The sequence below is a fragment of the Staurois parvus genome, unplaced genomic scaffold (assembly GCF_062004578.1).
Source record: "Staurois parvus isolate SC_StPar_1 unplaced genomic scaffold, SC_StPar_1.0 ptg001051l, whole genome shotgun sequence".
NCBI lineage: Eukaryota > Metazoa > Chordata > Amphibia > Anura > Ranidae > Staurois > Staurois parvus.
The window spans coordinates 5,127,933-5,143,389 of NW_028318847.1; the positions used below are offsets into that span (position 1 = coordinate 5,127,933).

General features: G+C 41.6%; 1 protein-coding gene across 1 annotated transcript; it reads left to right on the forward strand.

Annotated features, from left to right (window-relative positions):
* Positions 1–999: 999 nt before the first annotated feature.
* Positions 1,000–14,959, forward strand: LOC149440866 (transmembrane emp24 domain-containing protein 10-like). Its single transcript, XM_089658098.1, has 5 exons — positions 1,000–1,247; positions 9,428–9,548; positions 11,042–11,115; positions 11,205–11,331; positions 14,100–14,959. The coding sequence occupies exons 1-5, from the start codon at positions 1,071–1,073 to the stop codon at positions 14,219–14,221; spliced, it is 621 nt and encodes a 206-aa protein (XP_089514224.1). The 5' UTR covers positions 1,000–1,070; the 3' UTR covers positions 14,222–14,959.
* Positions 14,960–15,457: the final 498 nt, after the last annotated feature.

Sequence of the window (15,457 nt, forward strand, 5' to 3'; positions counted from 1 at the left end):
GCCATAACACAAAACATGGCCTGGTCAGGAAGGGGGGTAAAGCCCCTGGAGGGCAAGTAGTTAATTACAGGTTGAGGCTAATCTATTGCACATAAGGTACTCAGTGAGCTCTATGCAGGCCATAGATGGGTCAAAAATCGGCTGATTTTTCGGCCGGAAAAAAAATCGGCCGATTTTCGCACCGTTAATGGGTTAATTGGTCGGCCGTTTTTCTGGATTTTGTCAGATTTTTTTGATCGGTAAAGTTGGAAAAAAATCGGCTGATTTTGCCGATCGGCCAATTTTTGCAGCAATGATGGGCAAATCGGCCGATCTTTTTACTGATAAAAAATCTGCGCATGAGCCGTGACCTGCAAGAAAAAGAAGAAAAATAAGAAGAGAAAGAAGAGAGAGGAAGAAGAACAGAAAGAAGAAGAAAAAGAGGAAGAAGAGAAAGAAGTAGAATTCCAGTCCGCTAATATATTTGACATGAAAAAGTATTGCGGTTGCAACAATGTATCTATTTGTATCCTAAAAAACCATCTGTATCTGAAATGTATATACAGATACAATGTTGCAACCGCAATACTTTTTCATGTCAAATATAATAGCAGGGCTCTCTGCAGGGACAGAAGTAATTAAGTGCCAGCCGTAGAAGGGAAAAAAAAAATCGGCCAATTTTTTTCTTTTTACTGTTGGTGGTAACGTCAGCCTATTGAATGACCGATTTTTCGTTTTTTTGTTAAAAAAAGGCCAGTTTTCTCCCCGTCTATGGCCTGCATAAGCACCATCTTACTCAGCCACAGAACAGGTGTCATTAATATGTGTTTGGTTTTAAAGGGATGAGGTGGCAACCCTACTTCACAGCCTATAACGCTGATAGTAAAGACAAGTCACCCAGTGAGAGTCTACCACCTGACCATCAGCAGAGCCGGATAGAATGCGGAACTCCCCATTGGAACGCAGGAACAACCAATGGGCGGTCCGGGAGCGAGGCGTGCAACGCAGATGGTACACGACATCGGAAGTCAGACTTCTCCGTTGTCTCCTAGCAACCTGTCAGCCCTACTTGCTGCAGCTGCTCCGTAGACATGGTCACCATGCTGCGGCTCTTGCTCCCCTGCCTTGTCCTGGTCGGGGCCGGGGCCATCTCTTTCTATCTGCCCGCTGACAGCATGAAGTGCCTGAAAGAGGAGATCCACAAAGATGTGCTGGTGACCGGGGAGTACGAGGTGTCCGAGCAACCGGGGATCGTCACCCACCTGAAGGTATCAGTATGTGACGTGTACAAGTGTGCTCGGTGTGATGGTAGTGTGCTGCGCTGTGCGTGAGTCTCAGGTTCTCACGGATAGTCCTGGGTTTTGTACAGGAAGTCATACCCGGATGTAGTGCTGTGCTCCAGGTAGGTAGATAGGTAGGTGGTTGTTCCGGTGGAGGTGTGCAGTCAGGCTGGGTGTGCAGACAGTGAAGGGCCGTTCACACCTGAACATCCACATTTTCTTGTGTGTTGGAGCTACACTCGGCAGTACGTTTAAAAACGCATCCTCTGTAGAAGCGGGTTCACGCCGGCGCACTGCAGTGTGACTGTATCCGCCATTTATTTTAGGTGTGCTTCCATCGACTTCTCTCAGACCACGTGTTTTCATCAAAGCGCATCAAAGTCCTGCATGCAGCATCTAGAAACCCCATACGCACCTGAGATTTTAGTAGCACAAAGCTCCAAATCACTTAGGGAGAAAAAAAATCAATATTACTCCATAGAGATGGTTCATGTCGCCTGACGCTCAGAAAAGTCCATTCGGACAGATTGATGCAATTTTGGTTGCGTTTTCATTCCCATAGAAATACATGGAAACACACAAATTGTGCATTTTGTTGCGCATGGCAACAACTGAGGTCACAGATGAAATTTTTCTATATTGCCTAATACAAAATTGCCAGAATTAAAAAAACCTGAAAATGTCTTAACAAATTGCGCACAAACGTTCGCCAACGCGCATAAAACACAAAAATGCTACATTCAGGTGTGAATGGGGCCTTAGGCTCAGTTCACACTACTGTGATGCAATTTGCAGTGTGATTATGTAGTGCATCTTTGGTTGGATTTTGGATGTTTTTTTCATATTTTGGCATCCAAGTCACACTGTAAATCGCACCAAATTAGCACAGGAACCTTTTCCAAAGTCGCACTGCTTGGAGTCACATTAATGTGAATGGACACCATTGACAATTATGTGATTTCTCTTGTCATGTGATTCTGTGTGAACTAGTCACACTGAAACTGTGTTAGTGTCAACAGGGGTTTTAACGGAGAAGTAGAGCTAAAACTGTGGATCATAGGAGTGCAGTTTGTTCTGCACTCCTGTGACCCATTTTTATCTGACAGCAGGCTAAAGTTGGCTGCCGTCACTCAGTCGGTCCAGGCTGGGGAAAGATCCCGACTTTAAAGTCGGGATCCACCCAGATGTCTGGACCAGCAGGTGGCTCAGTCTCTCAGCGATCTGCTGAGAGCCTGAGGCGGCCACTCCTGCCCCCTCCACAGCTCTAGTGAGCGCTGGGGGGGGGGCACAGCAGAGAGCCGGAGACTGACAATCACCAGCTCTCTGCTCACGGAGTGCTGAGAACTGAGCGATCAGCGATGTTTGATCGCTTAGCTCTCAGTCTTAGAGCCAGGGGGAGATCGATGCTGCATCCACCTACGGAAGTATGATTTCTGGGGAAAAATAAAAACCTTTTAAGCTTCTCTTTTGTCCTGGGTTCACATATGTGCGGTATATCGCATGTGATTTGCACCAGAACCGCACCTCATTCCTGTGCGAATCACATGTGATTTGTGTGCGGTGCGATCGGAGCCATACATTGTGTGGCTCTAATCGCACCAGACCCGCACCAGAAATGTGCAGGACCCTTTTTTTGGTCCACAGTAGAATCAGATTGCATGGGTATTCACACCTATGCAATCTGATTCTGCACATCGCACCGCGTTTTGTGGACCAATTTTGGGGTGTTGTTAACATACACACCCGCAGCTGTTCGCATGAATGGGGTGCGATTCTGACGCAGTGTGGAATTTGCACTGAAAACGCTGCAAATTCTGCACCTCATCAGTGTGAACCAGGGCTTAAGCCTTGCACACACGATGAGAATATCGAAAAAAATGAGCGTCCAGTTTGTTTTGTTTATTTGCGCATACAACTTCCTGCAATGATGTAATGTATACTTTCATTTCCAAGCATGTGTGGTCTTTGTCACTTGATTTTTTTATGGACAAATAGTATACTGATTCACACTTGTGCAACCCCCGAAGTCGCTGCAGCTTTAAGTCATATAGAAAACAACTTGTCTTTCGACTTTGTGTCCAAAGTTGCGTGACAAGTTGCAAAAGTGTGAATGGAGCCTAAACAAAAATCGTTCATTCTGTTATCGTACGAGAAAATGTTCGTGCTTGTCGCTTCGGATAATTTCGTATGAACTGTCATGATCGACTCTCAAAAGCTGTGTGCTAATGAATAGCTTATCCAGCTATCGCTCCAAAAGCTGTATTTTTTCATCCGATGTTGCTCATTATGTGTACTAGGTTTTATGCTCTTTCAGACAACATGGTCTAATAGAAGTCAGTGGGAGCAAACATACAATCGCAGTACATAGGTGTGACCCGAAGGCTTGGTTCACCCCGTGCGATTTGAGTAGTAACTTCAGTTGCACAGAATTACGGAAAGGTGCAGATGCTACTTTGGTGTGGTTGCAGCATGATTTTGGCCCCAAAGACATCAATGGAAACGTACCAAAAACACATGTAAAATGCAAGAATACACATTTTAAGTGCATTTTTTTGGTGGAGCTCTGTGTATAAAATCTAGTTGCCTAAAGAAAAAAAAAAAATGCAGGACGCAAGAAAAATGTATAAAAATGCACTAAAAATAGCACCGTGTGCCAGTTCACACCAGAATGCTGCGTGGAAAAATTTTTTTACATGTGCACATCCCGCACCATATTTACAGTTTCTATCTGCTGCAGGTGTCAGTAATAAGTTAACACTCCAAATGTAGGTCACAGATGCCATGCGATCTGGTTGCAGTGTGTTTTTTTTTAATAGTGCATGCGCTACTTTTGGTGCGGTCCTGAGCAATTCAGCCTATTCAAAATGAATGGGCTCAAATTGCATTGTACTGTACCGCATGTAAGGCGTGCGATTCCTGTTGTGAACTTGCCCTAAAAATCTGATTAAGTTGCAGCTGCACTAGTGTGAACCTAGTCTAAGGCTGCATTCTCACCTGATTGTGTTTTGGAAGCACACATTTAGCCCTGGTTCACACTGATGCGGTGCAGAATTTGCAGCTTTTCAGTGCAAATTCCACATTGCATCAGAATCGCACCCCGTTCATGCGAATCGCTGCGGGTGTGTATGTTAACAACACCCAGAAAGCGGTCCGCAAAACGTGGTGCGCTGTGCAGGTTCAGATCGTATAGGTGCGATTAGAGCCATACCTAATGTATGGCTCCAATCGCATTGCACACAAATTGCATGTGATTTACATAGGAGTGCGGTTCCTGTGCGAATTACATGCGATATACCGCACCACATATATGTGAACCCAGGCTAAAGCGTATTTTTTTTGTGGGTATTAACGGAACACGCACAAAATACATGTTGTGCATGCAGTGCTATTTATTGTCAATATAAGTTATATAAAGTCCTCCTGCGCTTTATGGAGTATACTAAAATATATAATATAAAGCAGCTCACACTCAAAACTGAAACCTCAATCAGTGCAATGAACTAATTATTAATATAGTGCAACGCTAAATTAAACTTAGATCCTTTGCCAGTAGTATCTGATATCCTCTGTACTCCTCCTGAAGTTCCCCTCTCAGGTAAGTGATCTGTACTCCAGACCTCCCAGGATAGATACACCAGCTCTGTATATCATTCACCATTAACCATGGTAAGTGAAAGAAAGATCCTCCTCTACCAGCAGGGACCGCACTGAGTCATATATTATGGTACATGTATTGATTGGTTAATAAGGCACAGGTTCTGAAAACTCATCAGGACCTCAGGTCACATAGGATTTGTACACTCATATTGGAGCACATTGTAGCACTGTATTTATATATTTCTCTATAGAATTTTATATCACCTTTTATTTATATATATATATATATATATATATATATATATATACAGTTGCAAGAAAAAGTATGTGAACCCCTTGGGATTACATGGAGTTTTGCATGAATTGGGCATAAAATGTGCTCTGAACGTCATCTAAGTCACAACAATAGAAGAACACAGTCTGCTGAACATAATACTACACAAACATTAGATGTTGCCATGGTTTAATTGCACATAACATGAAACATTCACAGTGCAGGGAGGAAAAAGTATGTGAACCTTTGGACTTAATAACTGGTTGACCCTTCTTTGGCAGCAATAACCTCAACCAAACGTTTCCTGTAGTTGCAGATCAGACCTGCACATTGATCTGGAGTAATTTTGGACCACTCCTCTTCACAAAACTGTTTCAGTGTAGCAATATTCTTCGGATGTGTGGTGTGAATCGCTCTCTTAAGGTCATGCCACAGCATTTCAATCGGGTTGAGGTCAGGACTCTGACTGGGCCACTCCAGAAGGCGTATTCTGTGCTATTGCAGCCATTGATTTGTTGAATTACTTGTATGCTTTGGGTCATTGTCCTGTTGCATCACCCATCCTCTGCGGAGCTTCAGTTGGCGGACAGATGTTCGTACGTTTTCCTGCAAAATGTCTTGATAAACTCTGGAATTCATTTCCCCATCAATGACAACAATCCATTCAGGCCCTGAGGCAGCAAAGCAGCCCCAAACCATGATGCTCCCTCCGCCATGTTTTACAGTGGGGATGAGGTTTTGATGTTGGTGTGCTGTGCCTTTTTTCTCCACACATAGTGTTGTGTGTTCTTCCCAAACAACTCAATCTTGGTTTTATCTGTCCACAGTATATTTTGCCAGTAGTGCTGTGGAACATCCAGGTGCTCTTTTGCAAACTTCAAACGTGCTGCAATATTCATTTTGGACAGCTATGGCTTCCTTCATGGTGTCCTCCCATGTACTCCATTCTTGTTTAATGTTTTCCTTATTGTAGATGTGTCAACAAAAATGTTAGCATGTGCCAGAGATTTCTGTAGGTCTTTAGCTGACACTCTGGAATTCTTCTTTACCTCATGCAGCATTCTGCACTGTGCTCTTGCAGTCATTTTTACAGGACGACCACGCCTAGGGAGAGTAGCAACAGTGCTAAACTTTCTCCATTTGTAGACAGTCTGTCTTACCGTGGACACATGAACATCACGGCTTTTGGAAATACTTTTGTAACCCTTTCCAGCTTCATGCAAGTCAACAATTCTTGATTGTAGGTCTTCTGAGAGCTCTTTTCTGCGAGGCATGGTTCACATCAGACAGTGCTTCTTGAAACCAGTAAACCCAAAACAGGTGTGTGTTTTTTAAGGGCAGGACAGCTGTCAGCAACACATCCAATATCATCACACTGATTGGAGTCAAGGTTGGTTCACTCCTGGCTCCAATTAGCTCTGGGAGAAGTCATTAAGCTAGGGCCTCACATACTTTTTCCTCCCTGCACTGTGAATGTTTACATGTTATGTGCAAATAAACCATGGCAACATCTAATGTTTGTGTAGTATTATGTTCAGCAGACTGTGTTCTTCTATTGTTGTGACTTAGATGACGTTCAGAGCACATTTTATGCCCAATTCATGCAAAACTCCACGTAATCCCAAGGGGTTCACATACTTTTTCTTGCAACTGTGTATATATATATATATATATATATATATATGTGTGTGTGTGTGTGTGTGTGTGTGTTATGAGGTTGGTTTAATTTAGCACTGCACTATATTAATTATTTATTGTTGATGACACCTCAAATGCAGCAACCAGACATGTTAAAACATGCAAAGCTCACTTCTCAGAGGTACATGAGCATGTTTAGTGTGTTTTGGCAAACCATTGTAATGAATAGGCAGCCCCATGCATGTAGAGCAGAAACACACACAAAAGACACAAGGCACTCAGTGTGACCCTAGCCTAATGCATTTCAACACGTGAAAGTGAAGGCCAAGCTGCATTGCTGTAACACATGTATGTTACCTAGCCTAAAATAAATAGAATCAGATTAAAATGCCAATCAATGTTCATACTAGTGTGATTTCTCCTGTGTCTGCTGTTGTAATGCCATGAATGATAATGTAAATTACATTACTCTTTATGGTGCCCAATCACGTCAATACAACATGGTGCAGTATAGTGTATATTTGGGCCCCATAGACTTCAATTGCAACGCATGAAAAGTGCATGTAAAAAGCATGTACATGTGTTTTTTGGTGCGTCATTGGCAGTTTTGTGTTTAAAATCCAGCCTCCGTCTCCTGCAAAAAAGTGTGTAATAATGTGCCAGAACACATGCTTATGCAGAAGCCCTAGTGTGAAACTAGAATAAAAGTTAAGTCCACCTTTACAAAATATTGCATACATATTTCCAGCAAAAAAATGCATTTGTTTTCTTTTTTTGCAAATGAGTCTGCAAAGCATTGTGCCTGTGATCATTGGCTGGTGATCAGGCTCCTGCAGACTCTTCCTGGAGAGCTGGAGGACTACGATGGAAGTGATCGTCACACACTTGTTCCATTGAGATCTACGTGTTTGTCTGCTGCAGTGGCAGACGGGACTTGTAGTTCCAAAGACTTTACAGATCTTTGTGAATGAATAACACGGCTGTGAGGATGGAGCTCTGCACAGCTTCTTACATTTTAGAAGTGATAATGGATGTGGGAGAGAAGAATTCCCACACTTTGTTATGGGGGAACGGTTGTTTGGAGTTAGCCTTTAATGTTGTCCTGTAGTGAAGTGGCAGCTGGTGGCTGCAGACACCTAATAGGGGTTGTGTTCTCTGACACACCTGGAAGTGTCAGATAGTAATGGTACCCATAGCTCTGCAACAGAGCAAAGATTTTAGCAACAGTAAGTATCCAACTTCTTCTCTTATAGACTACTTATATTTCAAACTTTTTATCCTTTCATTTTTTTTTGTTCCTGTGAGCATGGTTGGGTTTTTGAAGTGGACAGTGGTATCGGTGAATGGTGGAAATGCCTACCTCCTGGCACACATTAAAATGTCTTAGGGCCAAGTTACATGAACAAATACTGAGAGATTTAAAGTGGAATTTCAAGCGCCACCTGACTAGTCTTAAAACTGTCCCCTCCCCCCCTCCAAACACCTATTCTGACTAACCTGTTTAAGAGAGATTAATATACTTAATTTACTTTCCGGATGCTCCAGTCTGGTCAAGTTCTCTTTCTTGTGTTAGCCAACATGGCTGTGGGGGACTGGACTGAGCTCTCTGGCTAGTAAAGCCTGGAGCAATGACATCACCCATAGGCTTCAATAGCCCATCCTTTGTCGGTGGTCCCTCCTCTCCCCTGAAGTCCATGCTGGCTGACACAGGGGAGCTGGATCTTGTGACCGGACCAGACCAGAGTGGGCTGAAAGTAGACAAGGAAACAGGAGTTTCTTACACAGGCCACTCAGAATAGATGTCACTTGCTGGCAGTCACCTCATCAGTCTAGAGCAGTCTTTCTAAACTATTTTTCCTTAGAGGAACCCTTGAAATAGTTTCCAGATTTCTGGGAACCCTTGAATAATCCATTGGAGGTCAATGGGGAAATTGCCCCTTACATTAGTTATCAATGAGAAAAATACCCCGTACAGTCAGCTAAAAAGAACATAAAACCTCACAAAACAGTCTATGCTAGTATGCTGGGCAGCAGCTTTCAAGTACTACAATATATGTAGTTCATGTTCAGATTACTTTGTAAATGTTAGCGCTAGGAGTGAGACTATAACGTCCACCATTTACACCCAGAAGGACACAGCGACCTCCAATATTGTGAACAGGCTCCAACAATCACTGTGCAATGACCACCACCATGACCTCCAGGTGAAGACACACCAGATAGCAGGACCTCACAGCATGAAAGGGGTCAATATGCATTTGTACGATTACATGTATCCTGGATCCTTCCCCTTGCTGAGTGCTCCCATAGTATGCCGCTTGCTGTGGGGAAACGTAAACAGGCTCGCTCCCGAGCACCACTCTGTGTGTTTATTATTCACACAGTGGTGCTCAGCCTCACCCCCCTCCCCCCTGCCAACTCTCTCCTCACTGGCTGTGACTGGCAGCAGTGGGAGCCAATGGCTCCCGCTTCTGTATCTAAGCCAATGAGAAGAGAATGCATTAAGGTAAAAAACCTTGAGCCTTTAGAACCACGTTAGAGTTGAAAGCTATGAAAATGGTGACAGGTGTAAATGGAGAACATTGTTTTGTTGGTATTATTGTTCCACTCGTGATGGCTATTGAACATGGTGTAATTGTGTCATCTTGCTTACATATAGGTTACAGATTCCATAGGTCATATTCTATATTCCAAAGAAGACTCAAAGAAGGGCAAGTTCGCCTTTACCACAGATGATTATGAAGTATATGAAGTTTGCTTTGAGAGCGTTAGTTCTACTGGTCAGTATTTCACAAATGCTGGAATTGGTTTACTGCTTATTAAGATAACCAGATGTTACATTTTAAAATGGAACAAAGTGGAAAATGAACTTACTACTGCCAGGAAAAATAACAATTCCAACCCTGCAAAAATGACCCGTCTGTTGGCATGGGCTGCCCCACAGTATGACCAGCTGCCGGTTCTGATTTATTTACTGAGGCAGCAGGTAAAAATTGTTTTCAGCAGGGACACTGACTGCTCTGTCAATGCCTCTGCCTCCTGTACATTATTTATTCCAGGTACTTGTATAGCACCATCAATTTACGCAGCGCTTTACATATATATTGTACATTTACATCAGTCCCTAACCCTCAATCTAAGGTCCCTAACTCACACTCATACATACACATACTGTGGCCAATTTAGACAGGATCCAATTAACTTACCAGCATGTCTTAGGAATGTGGGAGGAAACCAGAGTACCCAGAGGAAACCTACACAGGCACAGGGAGAACATGCAAACTCCAGGCAGGTGGTGCCGTGGTTGGGATTCGAACCAACGACCCTAGTACTGCAAGGCAGAAGTGCTAACCATTTAGCCACTGTGCTTCCCATGGAAAACAATCATAAGGGCTCATTCACACTTGTGCGGAGACCTGCAGTTTTTAGCACTAGAAAACCACAGGTCTTCGCAAGGGCACACAGAAAAAATGTTTTCTATTTTCCCTGTTTACACTATAACGCAGCTTTCAGATGAGCTGCGGTGTGGAGATCGGCAGCATATCTGCATTTTCTGTCCTGTACTGCAGCTCACCCACAGCTAGGTTTATCTCTGTATAGTTTCACACTGTGACATTTTAATAAAGTTAAAAAAAAAACACAAAAAAAGTAAACAATGCTCTGCACTTTAAAAGAGAGTCACTGCTGCCCAGAGCTGACACTTCCTGCATGGTAAATCAGGACAGTTTATTGTGCAGGAAGTGTGGACCAGCCCTGAGCGTCAAATAACCAGCTGCAGTTTAGACTGTGGTGACTTGTGCCAGTTATTTTATGTTCAGAAGTGTTCTTTTGGCAGCAGTAAGTGGTTAGCACACCCATAGTCTGTTTTTACTTGACGTCAGCTTCAACATTTTGTGTTCCCCATATTCCTGCAGGCTGACATCATGTATGACATCATTTGCCTAGGCCTGGAAATCAGGAAGTAAAGAAGAACTGTAAATAAAAACTAATAAATATGATCTACTTTCCTATCTCTTTACTTATTTAATTGATTAAAAATAATCAATGGTAATTGAGAGAGTGAAGTTCCGCTCTAAGTACCTTTTATCTGTATACAGTTTATACCCGGCCACTGATAGCTTTATTGTGTAGAGCAAAGCTAGGTTGCTGAAAGTTTATATGATGGTAGAAGTGCAGAACCCTTTTCTCTTCATTTAATAAACTCTGTTTAGTATTTCATTCTATTGGTTCCATTCATATTTAAACCTGAGCTGGTATGCTCTGTCATTCTTAGGTTCTGCGGTAACTCCAGACCAGCTAGTCATGCTCAATATCAAACATGGCGTGGAAGCTAAGAACTATGAGGCTGTAAGTTGCTTATCTGACCCATGTATTGCATACATTTTATGTACTGTGCCATTATAAAATTCTGCATTGTTGTCCCTGTCACATTTTAGCTGGCCAAGGCAGAGAAACTAAAGCCCCTGGAGGTTTCATTAAGACGTCTAGAGGACCTGTCACAGTCTATCATTAAAGATTTTTCATATATGAAAAAGCGAGAAGAAGAAATGAGTGACACAAATGGTGAGTGAAGAGGTTGTTGAAATTCTGCAAAAACTGGAACAGCGGAGTTGATGATTGAAAAAGGGTGTTCATTGCCATGTAGAAGTATATCACTTTCCATAGCAGTGTAGCACTTTCCATATATTGTGTATTTGTTCTGCACAATGTATTTATTCAACAGCTGCGTCTACAGTCACATGCATGACCTCAACTGAAAGCCTTGGCTAACTACTCCCTGTATATTGTGTATGAGTCTGATTTTAAACTTCCCCTGTTCTTGTTTTCCATGGAGTAATTAGCTTTCTTTTTTATATAAATAGTTTATATTACATTTTTTGGCAGAATAAAAATTGAAAGCATTTACTCCAACGTTTTTCCTTTGTTTTGAATAGTGCAAATCCGAGTATCTGTCATGTTTGTATTGCTGACCATGTCCCTGTTGCCAAGATTTCCTCTCACTTCCTGTCTAACGCACTGTCACAGGCATAAGAAGTGGAATAAAATATCTTGAATAGGGACAGAGACTGTAACAAACCCTTTTTACTAGTAGAGTGCGGAAAGTTTAGAACCTCCAGTGTGTGTCATTTTGTCCTGGTGACATCAATTTCCCACTATTTATTTATCTTGGTGTTACCAGGATAGCAAATAATCTCCCCAGTGTGGACACAGAAATATTAACCTGACATAGGTACTAACTTCCCCACTCGAAAATGTAAAAAAGCATTTGTAGTTGGACTTTCTGTTTTTTTTATTTGTTTTTTTGTTTTTTTTTTAAATTCCGAATAGCAGGTTAGAGTAGAATACCTGGATAACAAATCCTTTATTACCATCGCTTTATTTATGGCTAGTTCTGTATATATGCTGCCACAAGACAGACTTTCCATAAAGTGGTTGTAAACTCAGACATGAAATATGTAAAAAGCATATACCTGTATAGTGTGTGTTTTGTCCAATCCAGAGCACTGTGTAATTTTTGTCTGCGGTCTCATTCCTCTGCTATAAGCATGAGTCACTGCTGACTAGTTTTGAGTTTTTTCCTGACACCAAGAGAAAATTGACAGGGGAGGGCACACCCTATGATTGACAGCCTCAGCTCTGTTCCGGTGGGCTGTGTTAAGGAGGGTGTGTCCCTTCTAGCCAATCAGCTCTCAGAGCTCTCCTCACTGATGTAACTTCAGCTCCCCTCCTCTTGCTTTTCAGAGCTGAGAGATCTTGTGTAAATTCTGCACTTTGAATGGATGTAGGGGACGGGCGTCTGTAGATAAACAGCTTCAACTTATGTAGGAGGATTTGTTTTATCGCTGTGTATCACCTGAGGCCAATCACTTCACTGGGTATATGTAAGGGTTTACAACCACTTTAAGCTGGCCCTACATTATGCAATTTTTTTGTACAACTTCCTTTAGATTTACCTTCAGTTATGTAGTGCAAGGGCCTGCCTGATTGGATACAAATTGAAAGTGATTGTTTAGGTTTGACCTCATATGCTTTCAGTAAATCTAAAAAAAAATGTAATAAGTGTATAGTGAGCCATACACTTTATAGAACCATCATTCTGACTTGTCAGGATGGCTCCATTCACACCTGAGGGTTTTGTAGTTCAAAGCTCTCAGCACCCTAAGTCCCATGTATTTCAATGGTGAGCATCTAAGGTGTGGTGGTAAATTGTAGACCGAAGGATCATGAGGCGCTGACCAGGGGTCTTTGGTAAATCTCTGAAAACAAAAAGAGGGAGGTGGAAGAGCCCTTATAGTGTAGTATATTTATTAAGAAACAAGGATAAACTTCTTCCAAAATGAAAGGGGGGAAAAAATGTCAAAATAGACTTGCAACTGCTGAGGCTGTGGTCACCTAGCATGGGGAGAAGACTTGGCATTCCTAGTACACAGGTGGAGAAAACCGGTCTCCATGCAGGATCAGTGTGGTCGCTCTCTATACTTCGGGCATTCCCATCCTTGGTGCCCTGTGGGGTTCTCGGGTGGGTGAACAAATTGGTAGGAAGAGTCAGTTCAAAAAAAGCCTGTTGATAGTTTCATTGGCACCCGATGTGGTTGTTCAAAGGTTAGATATGAGTTGCGCTGCTGCATGTGAGTTTATCACCTTGAATTGAAGAAGTGGCAAGTTAAAGCCACAAAACACATTTTAGTAGGTGAAAGAGAGTAATTGGATGTTTTAGTAAAACAGATGACTTGTGCCTATCCTTTGAACAACCACATTGTTTGATCGGCAGAAGCACCCAATCGACTGGCTTTTTTTTTGCACTGACTCTTCCTACCAATTTGTGAGCACTCAGACACCTATAGCCTGAAGCTCCAAAAGATACATGAGCTACTTTTGTAGCAGATTTGGCCATTTGAGGCTACAAGGACTACATTGAGACCGCCTGTAAACTCTTGAATCAAGTGTTGTTTTTGTGGGGAGGATTTTTTCAGGTGTTTTATAGCATGTAAGAACTGGTCTTCTCACCCTTGTGCTTTCCATTGGTGAAAAGAGAAATTCCTGAAGCTTGAATACACATGTAAAATGTTTGAAATACGCTTCTAAAAGCGTGTATATGTATGCACAAAATGCTTAAATAAAAACACCTGAATATGCTGAATCATTCAGCTCAAGTGTGAACACAGCCTAACTTCAGGACTCCTCATCATCTTAAAGCAAAAATAGAATATAGGGATTATGGGAAGAAAGAAATGACTAACACAAAACATATATTTACATGATAAATATTACATTTACAATGCTGAATTTTCTAACTATATTGACATGCTGTTTTCTTCCTCTTTTTACAGAATCAACTAGCCAACGTGTCCTTTACTTCAGTACATTTTCTATGTTTTGCCTTGTTGCCCTAGCCACCTGGCAAGTGTTCTACCTCAGGAAATTCTTCAAATCCAAAAAGCTCATAGAGTAACGTGTGGACTTGGATGGAAGACTTATGACATGCCCAGTAACTAAGGAAGACTACGTTAATGTGCAGTTTACAATTAGTTTCTGCACTGTGGTACAAGTTGATAATCATGAGGGATATATATATATATGGAAATAGGTGAAGAAGTAGCTGTGAAAAAGGGGAAAAAAGACAAAATATCAGCAAGTCAATTTCTAATTCTTGTATTTAGTACAAATTGAAACCCAAATGCAGCATTCCCGTTGCTGTGATTTACAGCTACCTGCACTGTACTTTCACAAATGTCCTTCATGATGCAGTAAAACGTGTTGAGCTGGGTGTGATGAGAGATTTTTGATACTAGATTAACTATGATGTTTTATAGAGATTATACATACCATTTTGAGATTTTGTAACAGATCAGCAAATCCAAAGAATCATGTCCTCAGAGGCCTGAAATAATTTAGGGGAAGAAACAATGGAAAGTCCAAAATATTTTTTTAATATCTATATTTGAGAAAACTGTCCTGTGGAATATATTTTTGATACTACAGAGTATTATGACCTGGCGGGTCTATTTTAATATACCAAAGCCAAGAACTGCAGTCATATACAAAGTGCAGTAACCTGTCACAGCCAGCCAGGTTTCAATTTTTAAAATTCAGATTGCTGGAAGATGTATTCTAAATTGGTCGCTATTAGTTACTACACTTTGCATCTTGTTCTTTGCCTAATTAAATCCAATAATCTGTTACTTTCCCTTGGACAGTTGCCCGCTTTTCTTTTATGCTTAACAGAATACTATTTTACCCAGAAGCTTATATCTAGAAGATGAAGAGTAATTTTCTGTTTTTGCAGTACAAATTTCCTGTGAACCACATTAGCCAGTTTTCTTTTTTAATTAAAGTCTATCCTATACAGATTAATGAACCTACAACCGATTAATGTATCCACAAAACAGTAGTCCATTCCCTATGGCTTAATCTATTTACAGGGTAGCCAGATTAATACTAGTTTTACCATACATTTAGATATCCAAAACTGACATCTGTTTTATTGGGGGTTTTTTAAAGCTAATGGCCGAGGTCACATCTTAGTATGATGACCTCATGCAGTGACTGATGAAACCATAGTGTGTCTGAAATCTCCATCCTGGCCATGAAATATTTGATGTTTAAAGGAGAAGTTCACCTTTATCAAAAAACTGCCTATGCATGCATGTAAGGTGTATCTGTAGATTTAAAAAAAACAAAAAACGGA

Bases quoted from the DNA above. Each gene is read 5' to 3' on its own strand.
- LOC149440866 (XM_089658098.1), top strand. From the start codon at position 1,071: ATGGTCACCATGCTGCGGCTCTTGCTCCCCTGCCTTGTCCTGGTCGGG. The intron at 9,549-11,041 runs GTCAGTATTTCA...TGTCATTCTTAG, and splicing joins TGAGAGCGTTAGTTCTACTG to GTTCTGCGGTAACTCCAGAC. The intron at 11,116-11,204 runs GTAAGTTGCTTA...GTCACATTTTAG, and splicing joins AAGCTAAGAACTATGAGGCT to CTGGCCAAGGCAGAGAAACT.